This window comes from Sinocyclocheilus rhinocerous, unplaced genomic scaffold (genome assembly GCF_001515625.1).
Source record: "Sinocyclocheilus rhinocerous isolate Xijiao unplaced genomic scaffold, SAMN03320098_v1.1 scaffold714, whole genome shotgun sequence".
Classification (NCBI taxonomy): Eukaryota; Metazoa; Chordata; class Actinopteri; order Cypriniformes; family Cyprinidae; genus Sinocyclocheilus; species Sinocyclocheilus rhinocerous.
This window is the reverse complement of record NW_015646165.1, coordinates 1,019,583-1,039,371: the sequence shown is the minus strand read 5'-3', so window position 1 is coordinate 1,039,371 and position 19,789 is coordinate 1,019,583. Positions and strand designations below refer to the sequence as shown.

The 19,789-nt window shown below is 37.1% G+C and overlaps 2 protein-coding genes across 3 annotated transcripts in view; one reads left to right on the top strand and one right to left on the bottom strand.

Annotated features, from left to right (window-relative positions):
• Positions 1 to 1,734: 1,734 nt before the first annotated feature.
• Positions 1,735 to 2,706, bottom strand: LOC107706966 (protein FAM110C-like). The gene has a single exon (XM_016510818.1). The coding sequence runs from the start codon at positions 2,704 to 2,706 to the stop codon at positions 1,735 to 1,737; it is 972 nt and encodes a 323-aa protein (XP_016366304.1).
• A 7,215-nt stretch (positions 2,707 to 9,921) lies between these two features.
• LOC107707021 (low molecular weight phosphotyrosine protein phosphatase-like) overlaps positions 9,922 to 19,789 on the top strand; it is a 16,902-nt gene continuing 7,034 nt past the window's right edge. The window contains exons 1-5 of one of the 2 annotated variants that reach the window (XM_016510891.1): positions 9,922 to 10,057; positions 11,148 to 11,221; positions 11,905 to 12,018; positions 14,812 to 14,873; positions 17,738 to 17,843. In XM_016510891.1, coding sequence (XP_016366377.1) covers positions 10,015 to 10,057; positions 11,148 to 11,221; positions 11,905 to 12,018; positions 14,812 to 14,873; positions 17,738 to 17,843 — 399 coding nt within the window. In that variant the 5' untranslated portion in view covers positions 9,922 to 10,014. Of the gene's footprint in view, positions 10,058 to 11,147; positions 11,222 to 11,904; positions 12,019 to 12,078; positions 12,193 to 14,811; positions 14,874 to 17,737; positions 17,844 to 19,789 lie in introns of both variants that reach the window. The other variant, XM_016510890.1, reaches the window with a different exon arrangement.

Genomic DNA, 19,789 nt, shown 5'->3' with positions numbered 1-19,789 from the left:
TAGAGTATTGCTCTATACAGTGGATCCCCACTGTTCGTGCCGCCCCCCATGTATCATGAAAAAATGCCGCATATTCACTTATTGTGTCCATATTCAGCTGCCCGGTTCGCGACCGTGCCAAAAACCGCTACTGATCATAAAAGAGACAAATGCTAACAACTCATATTAAGACAGTAAAAATGAGAATGATTCTGACACGCGGCCACAGCTGGAGGCCAAAAAAGCTTGCGTTTCCAAAAAATTATTTAAAGTAGTGTAAAGGCCACGGACACTCCCTCTGCAAGATCTAACCTGCCACAGTCTGCATTTGAGAGGCCAGAGGGGTAAGTTTTTGTGTGCATGTGAAAACACTGCATACAATGGGTAAAAAAAAAATACATGGCAGTTGCCAAATCTTCAGTCATGTGCAAATTGATGAAAATAAGCACTGAGTTCAGTTAAGTAACAGCTGTAAAACCTGAGGTTTTTTTTATCATTATAAATATGCATTTATGGTACTTGGGCCATTGTCTGCTTCTTGAACTATCTTGAAATACAAGAGCTATAATCCAACAGATTTACAAATTATACTAAAGTAAACCGCATTCACTCTTAGATAACAGTAACAGTGCTAGAAAGGTAAGAAATTTTTTTTTGACTGATACATATGATCACATTTACATAGCATTTTTGCATTGCGTGTCAGATTGTTTGACTCAACAATGCACGCAATTTATCAAGTTACTTAAAATACCATTTCATATTTGCAAGGCACGTTGAGTCAGAGGAGATATGGCTAGACAGTCAGCAGTCAGTCAGAATAAACAGACAACTTTGCACTTATGTGACAGTGGCACAAATTAAATACACCCACACTGGGTGTGAATGTACTTGCTTTTTGTTCACCGCTTCTGCTGTTGTGCAACAATGGACAGAAGTGCTTGTTTGAAGCCATATCTTTCCATATCTCAGAACCAGGTGCTACCTTCTGCATTCCATAGCCTCGAATGTCATTTGTCTCTGTAAACTACACTGTATCCATAGATTCATGTGCAAAGGCAGTTTTCACATAACACAACAAAAATTAAACGCAAGGTAAATGCTATTCAAAAAAATCTGACTTTTAATATATTGCAAAATCAAGTAACATGATATCTAGGTAGATATAGTGGAATACTTAACCAGGATCAAGTACTGGCATGTAGAAATTGCTTAACCAAAATGGCTAAACAATACTGAGGTCCTAAAACCAGCAAGAGAATTAGCCATTTTTGAGCCATGGGTTCTCTTTGGCATTTCATATGTTTTTTTAGAATGGCACTTCTGCATTTATGAGTAAAATATGGTCTGTACAGTAGTTAGCATTCCTTTAATAAATGTTCATGTCAACATAAATTACACACAGTACGTTGCTAACAAGCTGCTAAGTAAAAACTAAAAATACCACAGGGACGTGTTTGTGCTTGACTAAACTGTTGTAGTCCTTAAATAGCAATTTGTTACAGTGGCTTTCAGGTGTGATGTATGTAATTTGTGTTGTAGAACAAAATATCAACCACAGACCTACTCACAAATCTTAGACCACAACAAATTGGTGAACAGTTAGTTGAATATGAAGGAAATGAACATATCAGATGTTGACTTTGTCAATAGATACATAGTAGCCTACTGAACGTTTTCAGTGCATATCTGTCAAGAAGCCGGGTCATTTTATGCGTGATACTTGCAAAAACGGCACTTTTAACATGACCCAAGTTAATCCAGATCTCGAAGCGTCTTTCCCGACTCCGCGGCATTTCTGCAACTGTAGAGCCACTTGATGATCCGAGCGTTGCGCTCGACAACTGATGACCCTTGACGCACGGTCTCCTGCAATTCCTCCTCGTGCAGGCCGTCGCTGCTCCTGGAGAATCCGTCGTCTGACGTCGAGACGCTGATGCTCAGGATTTTGGAGCTGAGGTTGTCCGAGCGCGCGGAGAACTTCTCTCTGCCCAGGGACTCGATGACGTCACCCTCGAGGCCGCAGTATTTGAAGAACGCGTCGAAGTCCGCGAAGTTTTTCGAGTAGCGCGAACTGATGTCAGAGCTGGAGCGCGCCACCCCCCTCCGGCTCTTGCGCTCCTGCTCCTGGGTTTCTGCGACTATCCTGTGAGGAGGTCCTCTCGGCAAATCGTTTGTCTCACCCGAGTGGCCGTTTGAGATGGGTAAATTTACCCGAGGGGCCTCTTTCCCGCAGTCCCTGCGTGTGGCGCATTCACCACCGCGCGCCTCAGAAAACGCGTTTGTCTTGTCTTTAATAGCGAATAACGACTTTTTAATTAATCTCCTACTCCCGCCAGGCGATCCTCTCAAGAGTTCACACTTCTGTCTGTATAATAAAATCGAGTCTCGTTTCTTCGAGCTGCTCCGTCTCACCACATTACTATCTTCTTCAGGCGACTGTATAGCCTCAACATCAGCACGAGCGGCGTTATTAACGGAACCGTGCCCGTTTGAAGACCCTCGGCTGCTCACGGAGGCAGACCCGATGCTGATAACCGGAGTGGAACCGACCACTTGTTGGCTTTTTACATATTGAGGTTTAGTGGCTGCCAGCCTCTCCACCGCACTGACGCGTCCTTTATTCGCCTCGCTTTCTCGCTCCATCTGTCTCCTCAAAAATTCGGGCCCCTTCACAAGAATGCGCGACGCGTCCACGTCGACCAAGCCTTGCGTTTTCTTCAACATGATGCAGTCTGGATTAGTATTTTGTGTTAAATCCACAACAGCTGTGTTGCGAAATGTGTTGAGGGGTCTGAAAGTTAGTACATAGTAGATGAGAACGCACTGACGCACACCTTTACCTGTTCATATTACTCATCTACTCCACCCACTAACAGGTCAAGGAAACGCGAGCTCTGGCACGAGGCAAAGGTAAGGAAACGTTGATTGTGACTTAACGTTTTCAGAACAGGGCTTGCAAATACTTTTAAATCTCTAAAGCATTTTTTATAATATTTAATTTTATAAGAACCCTCATGTCATTTTCCATTAATTTTGACCCAGAGAGGATTTTATTTTCCCTGATAATGTTAACTTACTAACTTTACTCACACAAGGTATAACAACGTTCCAGGAAAATTTGGATACTTTTAGTACTTTTTTAGGATTTCTTTCCCACCTTGTTGTAATGTTCCTGGTCAAAAATGACATGCCTAAAAAAATTGCTTGTAAATCTCTCTAAAAAAAAATGTTATATTATCATTTGTATTATCTCTTTTGTCAACTTGCTTTCTTTCAGTTAGCACAGGTTTTGTTTTTCTTTTTGAAACTGATTTTTTTGTCCATTTTTTTTTTTTACTAAAAAATCTGAGGTGGGTCAGCTCAGATCTTTGAGTACAATCAATCAGTTTCAAAAAAGAAAAACAAAACCTGTGCTAATTGAAATAAAAGAAGCTGACAAAAAGATCCAAGATTTGGTGATAATATAGCATAATGAGAGATTTACAAGCAATTTATGATCAGGAACACCAAATTAGGAGTACCAGCAAATCACAAGGGTTAAACCGTAAATAAATTTAAGGGAGGCTGGGGGTATTGTCAAACCTTTATAATCCAGGTAATATTTCTCAAGGTGTGAAATACAGTTCATTGATATTTTGTGATAACCGATATCTTTTAAAAAGAATTTCATTCTTGACCTGATTCTTGTTTTTTTTTTCTCAACATCTGTTTATGCATTGTGTGGCCTGATTCAGTAATATTTCTCCCTTTGTGCAGGGTTGTAATGTCAAACAAAGTATAAAAAAAGGCAAACATCTTTTGACATCTGACCTGCTAAATGTTTGTTTGTTGTATCCTTGTGCATATGGGACTATCAAAAGTGGTCATTTCATAAGTGTTATCATGTGTCTGTACCTAATAAAAAGAAGCAAAACATATGCACTACACATACAACTTAATTGGGTTACACTCCTACTCTAATTAAAACCATTCTACAGATTTAGATTAATGTCAGAGAAACATCTAGATGAATGCAGGATCTCCATGAAACCAGGAGATGGCAGCAGACATGAGGAGGTGATGTACTGTTTGTGTATGAGAGCAAGAGAGTGTATGGTGAGCAGTTACTTAATAACATTTAATAAGTTATACCTAATTTCGGATCAGTAAAATATATTAGAATTCCTCTGGGTTTTTTTCAGCCATATTCTTATCATTTTTATTTGGTGATCAATAAAATGACCAAAACAACTCTGGCCAGTAAGCATTCACTGAGAACACCCTAGCAACTACATAGCCACACATCAAAAACCACTGTAACAACCCCATATCAACACCCTGGCAAGACTTTTTCCAGACTGGATTCCTGTGGAGTGTTTGTGCATTGCGCAATGTGCAAAATGCACTAAATTGCAGACTTCATAAAGCAACTGTCCATTTAGCGTAACCCAGAATTAATTTCTTCACTCAACCCAGAGTCAGAACCAGGAATTTGTGCAGATGTAATTTATGTGTTTTAAAGTGCCTGCTGTGCAGTTAGCTGGAAATTATCCAAGGCAATAACAGTACACTAAAACCAATATATGGCTTCTCTGACCTCAGAGCATCCAGAATTGTATGTTGATCCAGACGAGCTATAGGGTGAGATTCATTATCATGTCAGTCTGGTCTGAAACATGCAAACATCTTTAAACCTTTAGCATTCTGCATCACTTATACATCGCTAAATAACTATAATTGTTTATAACTTTTCTCCAAAATTCAGAGCCCTCTTCATCGCATGTGAATTATAACATGTGAAACCACAGTATGACAAATTACAACCAAAACCATGACCTTCCATTACCTTGTTTACACATCTCACAAAGCAAATGGTTATGATATGTCCATTCCAAACCTTAGAATGATCACTCAAGGTCTTTCTGAACAAATATATGAGTGATTCCAGACATGATCTCTGATAGGAAACAGCAATCCGATTATTGCATGACCTTCAAGGTTAATCATTTAGGTCTGGAGTGAGGTATGATTATGTCAGCCTCAACGCACAACCTCTACTAGATTGGCAAGGGTATTTAGGTCTTGAATAATGCATCACTGATGTCCACAGGACCAAATGATCATCTTTTTTTAAAGACCAGAGTTTACTGAAGATTTAAAGGAATAGTTCATCTAAAAGGAAAATTATCTGATAATGCATTCACCGTCAGGCGTTCCAAGATGTAGATTAGTTTGTTTCTTTATCTGAACAGATTTGGAGAAATTGATCATTACATTACTTGCTCACCATTGGATCCTCTGCAGTGAATGGGTGCCGTCAGAATGAGAGTCCAAACAGCTGATAAAAACATCACAGTAATCCACAAGTAATCCACACCTCTTCAGTCCATCAATAAATGTCTTGTGAAGTGATAATATGTGTTTGTAAGAAACAAATCCATCATTAAGGCATTTTAACATTAAAGTGTCACTTCTGAGTACATAATCTATAATAAAATTTCCTCCAGTGAAAAAGTCCATTCCCTGTTGTCTTCTCACATCAAAATTCACCGACATATTTGTTTAGAACTGTTTTGGACTGTTTTCGCTTGTAAACGGTGCTTGATCTGTGAATATTTCTCTCCTGATTCAGACGAGATGACATTTTCACTGGAGAAAGAAATATTGTATATAGAGTACTCATATTTTAGCTGGAAGCAACAGTTTGAAGATAAAGCTGTTTTAATGTTGGATTTGTTTATTAAAAACACCCCACTAATGGATAATTTATGTTTTCATCAGCTGTTTGGACTCTCATTCTGACGGCACCCATTCACTGCAGAGGATCCATTGGTGAACAAGTGATGTAATGATACATTTCTCCAAATCTGTTAGGATGAAAAAACAAACTCATCTACATCTTGAATGGCCTGAGGGTGAGTCAATTCTCAGATGAGTTTTCGGATGAACTATTCCTTTAAGAAAAGTTCAAATTCGGAAACAAGTTTAACATTCACTCAAATCTGAATGGTATTTTCTGCAAACAGCATATTGTGTCCGTATGCAAGGCTAAGGATGTTAATGTGAAGACATAATTAATGAAAGTTCCAAGATTTGCTCGTTGCCAAAGAAGATTTGTGTGCCGAGCAGCTGCAAACCAGCTGAATTTCAGTTTGTGAATACAGCATGTATGAGCTGCACAGATCAAGTCGTATAGATCAATATCTGTTGTGTTGCATAATCCAGTCAGTCAAAACCAATAGAATGACTATGTCAATGAATATCGGATTTGTTGTTGTACAGAGAATCTATTCTGGATCTCTCAGTAAGTTGGATTCATACATCACCTCCCTTAAAGTTTGGCAATGCTTTAGTCACTGACCCTGGAATATGGTTTTCATTATATCTCTAACTGGTCATTCTCTTTGACAGGTTATGCATCAACGCCAAAACAGGAAAGCTGACAAACCTATTAGTATCTCTAGAGTGGAATTATTTACCTACAAATAATGTCATTTATCTATAGCAGGGGTCACCAAACTCGGTCCTGGAGGGCCGGTGTCCTGCAGAGTTCCAACTCTAATCAAACACACCTGAACCAGCTAATAAAGGTCTAACTAGGCATACTTGAAACCTCCAGGCAGGTGTGTTGAGGCAAGTTAGAGCTAAACTCTGCAGGACACCGGCCCTTCAGGACCGAGTTTGGTGACCGCTGCTCTATAGTCTTCAATGTCACATGATCCTTCAGAAATCATTCTAATGTTCAAGCCACTGCCCCTTTAATTGTCAGTGCTAAAGTGCCTTTTCTGTCCTGTCGAGGGGACCCTACACTCTTAAAAATAAAAGTGCTTCACGATGCCATAGAAGAAACTTTTTGTCTAAATGGTTCCATAAAGAACCTTTAAAGCCTTTAAAAACCTTTAAAACCTTTGAAGAACCTTTCTGTTTCACAAAAGGTTGTTTGTGGCGAAAGAAGGTTCTTCGGATTATAAAAAGGTAAGAAAGAGGTGGTTCTTTAAAGAACCTTTGACTGAATGGTTCTTTGTGGAACCAAAAATGGTTCTTCTATGGCATCGCTTGAAGCACCTTTATTTTTAAGAGTGTAGAACACGATTTCTACAGGCCGGGCAGCTGACTGAATAATACTGCAATCTAAACTTGTTCTAAATATGGTCTGGAAAAAAGGACTTTCCCACAACCTGACCACCTAGATCTGTATATGATATTGTGCTCTTTAAGGGGATAGTGATACCAATAATAGAATCGGGACAGATTAGGCTTATGAAAGCCTGAAAAAACATCAGAGAATAAAAAGAGTTTCTTAGTCATTACTGTGTAGCTTACTGGCAAAACATAATATGAAACCTTTACTCGAAGATGGGCTCTGGATCCTCTATGTGATACACTTTATGTGCCACATTAGATGCAGTGTATGTTCTGCCTTTACAGTGTAAATACAACAAATGGGCCTATGTGATTTTTTTTCGTATGTTGTTGGAACAGATGCCTCTTGTCACAGGGACAGTATTGCCAGTTGTGTAGGAATATGTCTTATAATGTGTGAGAGAGAGGATGAAAGTGAAAGTGTGAGTCAGGCTTTTGCTTTATTTATGTTATGAAATACTGTCAGCTACGGAAGTCCTAAGAGGCCATGGATTAGTAATATTTTTCTGTCTCGTTTTCTCGTGATCGCGACTTAATTATCTCGTAATCTCGACATGACATAAATTGTTTTCTTGTGATCGCAACTTGATTATCTTGTGATCTCGACATAAGATATTTTCTCTGATCGCGACTTAATTATCTCGTGATCTCGACATAAGTTGTTTTCTTGTGATTGCGACTTAAAGGGATAGTTCACCCAAAAATGAAAATTTGATGTTTATCTGCTTACCCCCAGGGCATCCAAGATGTAGGTGCACTTTGTTTCTTCAGTAGAACACAAATGATGATCATCCGGTGCGTGAGGTGTGTACGCGCTCTGGCGTAGTTATACGACTGATAGACTGCAACGGAGTTAAAAATCATCATTTGTGTTCTACTGAAGAAACAAAGTCACCTACATCTTGGATGCCCTGGGGGTAAGCAGATAAACATAAAATTTTCATTTTTGGGTGAACTATCCCTTTAATTATCTTACGATCTCGACATAAGTTATTTTCTCTGATCGCGACTTAATTATCTAATGATTTCAACATAAGTTGTTTTCTCGTGATCTCGACATATCAAAAGTTGTTTTCTCGTGATCACGACTTAATTATCTCGTGATCTCGACATAAGTTGTTTTCTCGTGATTGCGACTTAATTATCTCGTGATCTCGACATAAGTTGTTTTCTCGTGATCTCGACATATCAAAAGTTATTCTCTCGTCATAACGACTTAATATTTTCTCATGATCTCGACATAACAAAAGTTAATTGTTTTCTCATTATCACTACTTAATTTTCTGGTGATCTCGACGCAAGTTGTTTTCTTGTGATCGCGACTTAATTATCTTGTGATCTCGACATAAGTTATTTTTTCTGATCGCGACTTAATTATCTCTTGATTTCGACATAATTTCTCGTGATCGCGACTTAATTATTTTGTGATCTCGACATATCAAAAGTTGTTCTCATTATCACGACTTGATTTTTTTCTTGATCTCGACATAAAAAAAGTTAATTGTTTTCTCATTATTACAACTTTATCTCGTGATCTCGACATAAGTTGTTTTCTCGTGATCTCGACATATGAAAAGTTGTTCTCTCGTCATCACGACTTAATATTTTCTCTTGATCACGACTTAATTTTTTTCGTGATCTCGACATAACAAAAGTTAATTGTAATTACACAACTGCGCCAACAGGTGAGCTGAATATAACAGATGGGGTGTTGCATACTGTATATCCACTTTACTGTACGCGTTTGGGACAGAATTAGGACCTTATTTGTGATCGCAATTTGCAGTAGCCCCTCACTGCAGAACACAAGATCCAGGGGGCGTGGTTGGATCCGGGTGGAGATTGGTAGGTTTAGGGGTGGAGATGGATGGGTTTAGAGATCAGGGGGTGGAGATGGGTAGGTTTAGGTATATGTAAGATGGGAGGAGTTGGATCTGGACCACGCCCCCTGGATCTTGTGTTCTGCAGTGAGGACCATCTCGCAATTTGTGCAGTATTGTTCACAGTGTTGGGGGTAACGCATTACAAGTAACGCGAGTTACGTAATCAGATTACTTTTTTCAAGTAACTAGTAAAGTAACGCATTACTTTTTAATTTACAAGAGAATATCTGAGTTACTTTTTTTTTCCAATTTATTGATTGACAGCTCTCCTGTCCCCATGTTGAGAGAAATCAGAAGATGTTACTGTAGTTCTAAAATAAATATGAATATGCATTAATTCATCTCACTCACAAAAAAAAATTATGTATTTAATCCTATTCTATTAATCAATGTCTTTGCTTCTGAGCTTCGATGATCCAGTTCAACCGTACTAATAAGCAAAAATGACTCTAGACAAACATTTGTGTGTCTTTTTTTATTGCTGAAGTGTGTTGAAATTTCTTCTTCTGCATTCTACTGTACGGACGTAAATTTACTTTCCCTTCAGCCTGAGGCTTACTCGTTTCACTTTTGGTGTGAAAAGGCTTTTATATTTGCCAAAAATATGCTTTTTTATTTTAAAAACAAACAAGCAAGCCCTGTCCAGATTTAAAAATTAACGCAAAAGTAACATAACACATTACTTTCCATAAAAAGTAACTAAGTAACGTAATTAGTTACTTTTTTATGGAGTAATGCAATATTGCAACGCATTACGTTTAAAAGTAACTTTCCCCATCACTGATTGTTCATTACTGACATTTAATTAACTCAAAAATGTTAAATGCTTGATTCAATATGATTATATTGTGAATCTGTTTATATTGTGAATCCAGATCACGAGAAAACAAGAAAGAAAAATAATCATAATCCATGGCATTTTAGGACTTCTGTAGGCTACCAATCTGGCTAATCTTGATGAATTTGGAACAGGCGGTAACTTGGACAACCCTCAGCGGTGGTGCGGGGACCTTTAATAGTGACCAATATGGCGACTCCCAGTGGAAGGTCGGTGTTGTTCGTGTGCTTGGGTAAGAAAGTTGATAAAATATTGCCAGACCTTCTTTGATTTGATGTGTGTTAAGGCAACATTACGGCTGGAGAAAACGGTCAAATTATCATCACTGTTTCAGTCAATGATCACTGTTTCACCGGCCTCATTCAGTGAGATAAAAATCTGTCATCGTGAGCTCACATACTGGCAGATTGCAAACACGCGTATCTCATCCAGTCATACATCAATGAACACATCGCGTTAATATTGGCGTGAGAGCCTAGTAGCATAACCTATGTATATGTTTTTCATCATTGATCACCCATATGTTAATTCTCTAAGCACTAGTTTGGCCTTTTTCTACTTGCCTCAGTTGAGTCATGCTGCTGAACACAAACTAACCCCGTTTATTGAGATTTCTTATTTTCATAATGCCATTCGGATACGTTTTGATATTCCCGCTGCAGTTTGCATAAGATGTTATGCTTTATAGACTTTGGATTTGTTTTTGTTTTGTTGTTTTCAACATATAATAAAACAACAAAACCATATTCGTATGCTTGGGTAAAATGTATAAGTAAACACTACTTTTCAAAAGTTTGGAGTCAGTAAGTTTTTTGTGTGTGAAGAAAACAGTACTTTCATTCAGTAAGGATGTGTTAAATTATCAAAATTGACAGTAAAGATGTTTACAGTGAAAAAAAAACGTCAATTTCTATGTTCTTTTCAATTTTCTATTCAGCGAGGAATCATGGGGGAAAATGTATCACAGTTTCTAAAAAAAAAAAAGTAATGTAAGCAGCACAACTGTTTTCAACATTGATAATAAGAAATCTTACTTGAGCATACCAATGGTGGTGTATATATATATACATTTACAAAATGTATAAAGCAAACAAGGAAAAATAAGTCTATAGTAAGATCAGTCTTAAAATATACAGATTTAGTGTGCTTTGCTATGCTGTTTGTCAAGTTAACTTAACATAATGCTTGATTTTCTATATGGCAAAAAAAAGTGATATTGTGCACATGTTTGTGCATATGGCATTTACTCAGAATAATTAGATCACATGTAATCCTTGCCTACTAAAATAATAAATTTCTTCTTCCCTTTCCTCAATACCCAGGGAATATCTGCAGATCCCCGATCGCTGAGGCTGTTTTCCGGAAAATGGCCACAGACAATGGGGTGGTGGGCAAGGTAAGTCGCTGCATGTGGTGCTGCTTTTACTCAATGAGCCGAGGTATACATCAATATGTGCTCCTGGCTTACTAAGACTCACAACTAATCGCATGTGCTTTAGTGAACTGATTGTGACAATGCATCATCTTCTGGATGAAAGTTATTGGCTGGTCTTGAAGTTTGTTAATATTAAGTGATCTAGCAGGTATGTAACAAAGCGACATCTGCACTCCAGAGCTAAAGCACTTCATAAATATTTTGAGGTACTTTCAGCCTTGCACCTCATGTATCCTTTGGTTGCGAGTATCAGTATCATGATCATGCTTATTTTCCAGGTACGTTTGCTCTTGTGGAGATTTGACTTTATTTCTAAGGTTGCACAAGAGACAAACATGAAATCATAAAAAAAATTTGCTGTTCAAAAAGTTTGACAAGGAGAATAAGAGTCAAAGCCTCATGAGGCAAAATACAAAGAACCGGTGTCAGATTCATTCCAGCCTCAAAGTTTAAGGCCAGAAATATTCAAATATGAAAACTTGGCCACCACGGTCCCATTGTACATGCTTAACTTGTATTTTTGCTGCAGTAACAAACCGCTATATGGTAACATAGTTCTTCAAAAAATTCAGTTTGTGTGCGTTTATACATATTTGTGTGTATTGCTGTTATCATCATAATGCCTTATGTGTGTGTGTCTTCAGTGGAGAATAGACAGTGCCGCCACGTCCACCTATGAGATCGGAAACCCCCCGGATCACCGCGGTCAGGCCTGCATGAAGCGACACGCCGTGTCTATGAGGCACGTGGCGCGGCAGGTACGGTGGGGTCCTAATTAGCACTCAAAGCTAGAACCGTGTTCTCTGTGTGTGTTACAGTGGGTTATAGACTCTGGTGCCACCTCAGATTGGAATACTGGCAGCACTCCTGATGCCCGTGGTCTGGCCTGCCTCAGGAAACATGTCATAGAGACAGATCACAGGGCACGACAGGTACTGCAGATGTGGGATTTTGTGTGTACGTGTGTTATAGAATGAGTGCAAGAAGCTTTCAGCAAAGTAGATGACACATTTATCATAATACCACTCATATGGAAACCTCAAATGTACACAACTGAAGCCAATTTTGGCAGGAGAGCTTATGTTAGCATTATCTAATCACAATTTACAGCCAAAGGCACTTCATCTTTGTCACACACCATAGATTTTTTATCTTTTTCCGTATTTTTAAATTCTTGCTTATAAATTGATTTTGACAGGCATCCACTGCCTATCTGTTGTTGACCCCTCTTCTCCATCTCCCTCTGTGTTTTCTGCCATTTTTCATCTTTCTTGTACATTTCCTGGGGAAAATTCTCCACAGAGTTTGTTGTTTTGAATTGGCTTCCAAGTAGTGTTTGGTCGGTATTTTGATAAAAAACAGTTGCTCCGTAATGTATCATCAACATATCCTTCATAGCACATACATAAATCATAAAGACATCTTTTTTAAAGAAAACTTTCTTTCCAGGGAAACCATACTGGTGCTGCTACAGGGCAGAAAACGCAACTGTCCCACAAACAAACATAGCATTTTTTTTAAATTGTTCTTTTTGTTTGTTAAAGCCTGTTCGATAACTAACAATAACTATATTAGCGTCCACACCAATGCACAGTAACTTTGTTTATCATAAGTGCGCACTGCTGTTATGTGGTCTGTCGCTTTAATTGCTTAAGCACTTTAAAGTTAGTGGATTTTGATTGGCTATAAATGTTTTTTATCGTTCATCAGCTGGAAAGTGATTCCAATGGTATCGCTCCTCTGAATTGCGAAATGTAAACTCAGAATGTGAGATGTAAACTCAGAATTGCAAAATAAAATAAAAAAAACATCAGAATTCTTTTTTCTCAGAATTGTAAGAAAAAAGTTGCAATTACCTTTTTTTATTCTTTTTTTTCTATACATTATCGTGACTGCAGTAAATAAACATAAAACAACTTTAATGTTATCCAAATTCACTCTGGTGATGTCTGAACTTTATTTTATTTCCTAGAAAGCATTTTCGTAGATGTGAACAGCTACACACGTATGCCAAGGTCACTAAATCTGACAAGGCCGCATTAAAGTTTTTCTGAAATCCATTTCCTTTTTAATACAATATTTAATCATTTGGGAATGGAGGATACTAATTGTTAAAGTTTTGCAAGCAAAATTTTTGCTCAATCTCACTTGATAAAAGACTTCAGCTGCTCATCATTGTATCATTGTATATTATATTATATTATTGTATTGTACTATATTATATTATATAGTTTCAAAAACAGAATGGTAAAAAAAAATTATGATTATAATGATAAAGCAAGCAATAGCACTCATACAGCTTGTCTAAAAAGATTGTTTTATGAAGTAAATGAACTCGTTGCGAAAGCGAAAATACTTTGTTTGGCCTTCCAAAAGAGGACACAACTAGAAGTGTTTCTAGTAATCAGTGTTTCAACACTGTTCCTGAACAGTTCAACCCAAATATTCAGATGTCTTGTTTCTGACGGACCAAGGTGCAAAGACACTGACAAAACAAGTATACACACGTGTTCATGACAACAGGGATCAAACATAAGAGCACATTAAATATAACAAGCAATAAACATGACGCGCACAATAAATATAACAAGGCAGAAGTGTTGAGGTAGAGGTAGAAATGTGAAATTGCAGGAATGTAAGAAATGTTAGAAGTGTAAGAATAAAGTGCTTGTGCACAATTGAGGTGGCTCAGAGCAGATATTACACCAAGTACACAAAATTATGTTTTTTTTAGCAACATCATATGACCCCTTTAAAGCAAATCGCAACCTGTATGGCACATGCAATAACTTTGCAGCTTCATTGAAACTTGTCAAATGTTAAGTTGGCCGCTGCATCACCTTGCCTGAAATATACATTGTTTGACCTATTACTGTCAGACTAAGAGAAACTCCTAACTCGCGTGCTTTCCACCCACATATTCCAACCGTCAGTCAGATATCCCAGTCATGTGGGTAGGCTTTAGTTCGGCCTTTAGAGGTCAGGTTCACACGAGGCTGTATAGAGCTGAGCTCACACTAAAGACATCTTTGTCCCGTTGACCTCACAAATCAACAGCCCCCAATTATACAAGAAAGCCCATGTAGCCAGGCAGGCATTCCTTGTTTTTCCCCTTCACGTATGTGTCCAGTTTTTGCACTTTGTTGTTTTTGTAAATTGGAAACATATATTCCTATTATGACTGACTCTGCACGGTAACGTCCCAAATGAATCATGTGTTCTTGCTCAAAATATGCACACACTTACATGCAGCCACAGATATGCTTTGATCCGTTTCTTAACTCTATGTGTCTCGAGTGAGGGGAGCGAATGTTCGAACAGACAAAGACAGCATCTACTCGCTCTCTGGCCCTTTGCTCATGTTCCCTGGTGCTTGTCCAAGCCAGCGTCGTGCTCTTTTGGCGGCAAAAGACAGGAAGAATTAGAGAGGAAAATGGAGAGAGAGGGGGGTGGATGTGGGCCGAAATCACTGGCCCATGCTTAATGGGTCACCGCAGGGCAATGTGAATGAAGTGTTACAAGTGTTACTCATACGGTCTTTCTGTTGTTAGGTCACCAAAGAAGACTTCATGACTTTTGATCACATCCTCTGCATGGACGAAAGCAACTTGAGGTATGTGCAGGGGTTCAATTGGTATTTTGGAGGTGGGAAAACCATAAATCTGGTTATTCTGGTGCCTTATGTAAGATAAAACACTCTCGCCCAACCCCAAAAGCATTACCTTAAAATTTGTATTATACAATGTTATGATATATTAAAAAAGAAAAAAAAGTATCAAACAATATAAGTCTTTACTATCACTTTTTTTTTTTTATCAATTTAACACATCCTTGCTGAATGAAAGTATTTGTTTCTTTCAAAATTAGAAAGAAAAAAGTTTATTGAAACCAAACTTTTGAAAAGTAGTGTTTATTGTTACAAATTTTATTTTATTTTAAATCCATGCATCAAAGAATCCTGGAAAAACCTATCACAGGTTCCAAAAAATATTAATCAGCCCAACTGTTTTCAACATTGATAATAAATCAGCATATTAGGATGATTTCTGAAGGATCATGTGACACTGAAGACTGGAGTAATGGCTGATGAAAATTCAGCTTTGCGTCACAGAGATAAATTATATTTTGAAGTATATTGAAATAGAAAACTGTTACTTTAAATTGTAATAATATTTCACAATATTACATTTTTTTTTCTGTATTTTTGATCAAATAAATGCACCCTTGATGAGCAGAAGAGACTTCTTTAAAAACATAAAAATTCTTACTGATCCCAAACTTTTGAATGGCAAATAGATAGATAAATGCTACCGTTCAAAGAAATTAATACTTTGGTTCAGCAAGTACACATTAAATTGATCAAAAGTGACGGTAAACATTTTTTTATTGATACAAAAGATTTCTATTTTAAATAAATGCTGTTCTTGTGAACTTTTTATTCATCAAAGAATTCTGAAAAAGTGTATCATGGTTTCCACTAAAATATTAAGCAGCACAACTGTTTTCAAAATTGATAATAATAAAAAAAAAAATTCTTGAAGCACATCAGCATCACATGAACAAATTACATTGTAAAATATATTAAAATAGAAAAGTGATTTTAAAAAAATAATTGTATTAATATTTCCCAATTATACCATTTAACTGATTTTTTATTTATTTATTTAACACTTTTTTGTTGTTGTTGTTTTTTACACTTTTTTAAATATATTCCAAGATCTATTTATTATTAAATATTATAAGGCTATTCGTCTCTTGTCTATATTACTGGCTGCCTTTTACTTCTACTACTATGTGTTTCTGGCACTTTCTTGTTTTATCCTCCTCAAAGGGATATTTTGAGGAAACATTTGCTGAGAATTTGAGAAAAGTGGGACTGAGTTTGCTTCTCATTGGGTTCACAAGTACAAAAGTGATGAGCAGCAATGAGGCCCTTGACATTTGCTGAGCGTAGGAAATGACTCCCACCTTATCTCTTAACCTGTCTTCTGTCATAGGAATGATGAGTGAAACTGAGTGAATGAATTATACATTACATGGATCTGTCAACACTGCAGAATGCAACAAACATTCTGTAGCCGTACCTTATGAGTCTGATATGGGTAAGAAAATGAAGTAAAGGGGGCAGGATGTGGGGGGATATTTTTGGAGTCACAAGTTCCTGCTGGAACTGGCGCTATTAAGAAGATTACTGAGTTCTTTAGATTCCTTGTCTTTGCTCTGTGGTTCTAGGTCTCAGCTTTTCTCTTCTCCGATGCTCAGCACGACGGACTGACACAATATCATCTCGCAGTCACGCTTAGCGATGATTGTCTGTCTTGGGTTAATCAGAGTTGAAAATATACACATGAAGTCATCAATTCTTGTATTTTTCCTTCTGTATTGTGACGTTATGTGTGTAGGTGTATGGGTGTTAATGGTTAAAGGTCTGAGACGTTAATTCTTAAGGTCATAGGTTCAGACCTGGAAGGGATGATCCCTGAACTGGAGAGTTAATGAGACCCCCTCCTGGTCAAGATGCCAGACCCCCAGCACAAGTATTACAAGTGTGTCAAATATTCCTTGAGATTCCTGCATTCTGTGTTTATTCCTCTGATGCAGAGCTGAATTTTCAGCATCATTGCTTCAGTCTTCAGTGTCACATGATCCTTCAGAAATTTTTGATTTGCTGCTCAAGAAACAGTTGTATATATATATATATGTGTGTGTAAAAGTTTTACTGTTAAGTTGACACTGTATTTTTTTATTCATCACTGGAGCACTTTTAGATGCATAAACCCAAAGAGAAATATTAAATTATGGCTGTCAATAGAATAAAATATTTTGTAATTAATCCATGTTATTAACTATGACTTTTGCCCCAATAACTCCTAATTTGCTGCTTATCAATAGTTAGTAAGGTAGTTGTTACGTTTAGATATGAGGTAGGATTAAGGATCTAAAATATGGTCATTTAGAATGAGGCATTAATATGTGCTTTATAAGTACTAATATGCTAATAATATGCATGCTAGTTATTAGTGAAAATTGGTCCTTAAAATAAAGTGTTACCATTTATCTGTATTCTATTTTTTCACACTATTTTTCTCTCAAGTTTGAAAACTAGAGAGAAAGCGGATCTGTGTGTGTTCAGACAACCCACCGACTCATTTGAAGATCTGTAGTTTTGCACATCCTTAGTAGTTATTGTTTGTTTTTAAAATCCTTGTTGTTCATGATCAGTCACACCAGCTATCACTACCTAGGCACTGTTATGTGTGTTATGAATAATTAATTTTTTTCAGCTGTTTGGTGTGTGTTGTAATGTCTTGCTCCTGTGAGACTTGCAGAAAGAACGGTCAGATCCTGTCAAGTTTCATTGCTGCTTAAATCATATTCCTGAATTAGTCTGAAAGAAAAGAAGAGATCGCACCACTGATATGAATCAGTCCATTGGCTGCACAGGATCTAAAGTTTGTGTGTACGGTTTTCTTACAGAGATCTGAACAAGAAGGCAAGCAGCGTGAAAAACAGCAAAGCCAAGATTGAGCTGCTCGGGTCCTTCGATCCTGAAAAACAGCTTATTATCAAAGACCCGTACTATGTAAGTGTACACACATGCACACAGCAGGATCAGCCCCAATGCCTGGTCATTTATTGCCAAATACTCAATCAAAGTGGCAAAAAAGGCCCAAAATAAAATGTATATGATATCTTAGGGTTCATCTGACACTCACTATTCCAGCTCAGTCTGACTCCAGCTGTTAACTAGTGTGGGAACCGCTTTGGTAACATTGGTAGATTATTTCGATGTTTCCCACAACAATCACTCCCTTTTAACATTTCTTCTTGTATGATTCATAATGATTCATATTTTCACGTTTTGGATATTACTTATTTGGATGTTGAAATACTTCTATCCAAGGTAGACATGTGACAACTGTAGGTAAGGTTGCTTTTCTCAAAGACTTGAGAATTCTGACTTTGACAGACAGCATTGACTCGACCAGTGGTGTGAGTTTGTGGGCGGGACTAATTATTTGTTTCGATTTATTTCACCAGTGGTCGTCACTTTTTGCATTTTCATGCTAGTAGGGGTCCTCGTGTATTCAAAGCCGTATGACTTTCTTTCTTGGAAGACAAAAAGAGGATTTGTTTTAAAAACGGTTTGCTCTTGTCCATGCAGTTACAGTGAATTGGTGCGTTCAAATCATTTCAGAAAGGTCATATTTACAAGTTGAACGCACATGAGCAGCACAGCAAAGATGTAATTACGAGTGAGGAACTTTCTTTAAGCCCAGAGTTTCCGAATTGGGGGTGTATCAGTGAGAAAATATTGTAGATGCAATAAATGCAGCGTCTCTGTAAATTTGTTGAAATGAATTAAATCATTATTTTTTTTCCAATTACAATAAACCTAGCTAAGTCACGTACAAAATACCATAGTATTGTACCATTATGATAGAATATATAATAATTCCATTTACAGCACCTTCATAAATTGAATATAAATGAAAAAGCTAAAGTTTTATGAAGTGGATGAACTGATTCATTGAAAAGATCCGACTCAAAAGAATAAATTTTGAGTTGATTGAATCAATCAGGATCAAGAACCAATCAGACATTGCTCATGATTTGGACATATTTCTATAATTAAGTTTCTTTAATGAGACCTAGGGTGAAGATCAGGATTTTTAGTGAATAATGACTAAAGATTTGGAATATAGCACACACGTTGTATGGACCACTTTTATGATGATTTCGCATCCTTTTTGATGAGAGATTTAGCTAGGGCTGGGCAATTTTTCAGATTTTATTGACTAATTTGAATATAATGTTTTGCCACGATTATGTTTTTCAAACCGAGGAGTTGCAGTTTCATGCGCGGGATGCTGCAAAAGACACATGCGCAACACGTCATGGAATAAACAATGGAAAAGCAAAAACTACTACTGTATGTTTGATATTTCATATTTGCATGATGGTGACAGGCTGAAAGGCGCTGTTATTTTTGTTTTACATAACATTTAATAGTCTACTGATGTTAAACTTTTAGGCATTTTTCATTGAATTGTTTTGACATTTTGAGTTGACTAGGGATGCACCGAAATGAAAATTCTGGGCCGAAGCCGAAAACGAACAAAATGAAACACTGGGCCGAATACCGAACATTTTTTCGGTTTTTCGAGTTTTTTTCCCCATGTATTTTTGCCTATTTGTATTCACCATTGCATAAATTAAATAGCACCAAAATTTCAGCATCATTGCTTCAGTCTTCAGTGTCACATGATCCTTCAGAAATTTTTGATTTGCTGCTCAAGAAACAGTTGTGCTGGTTAATATTTTTTTCAGGATTCTTTGTAAAATAAAGCATTCAAAAGAGCAGTATTAACTTGAAAAATAAATCTTTTAAACATAAATGTCTTAAATGTCAATTTTGGTAAATTTACTACACCCTTGCTGAATAAAAGTAGTAATTTATTTCAATAATGATAAAAAAAATTTAAAGACTTACTCGAAACTTAGTTTATAAAACATATATATATATAT

Coding starts and splice junctions, on each gene's coding strand:
- LOC107706966 (XM_016510818.1), bottom strand. CDS start 2,706: ATGTTGAAGAAAACGCAAGGCTTGGTCGACGTGGACGCGTCGCGCATT.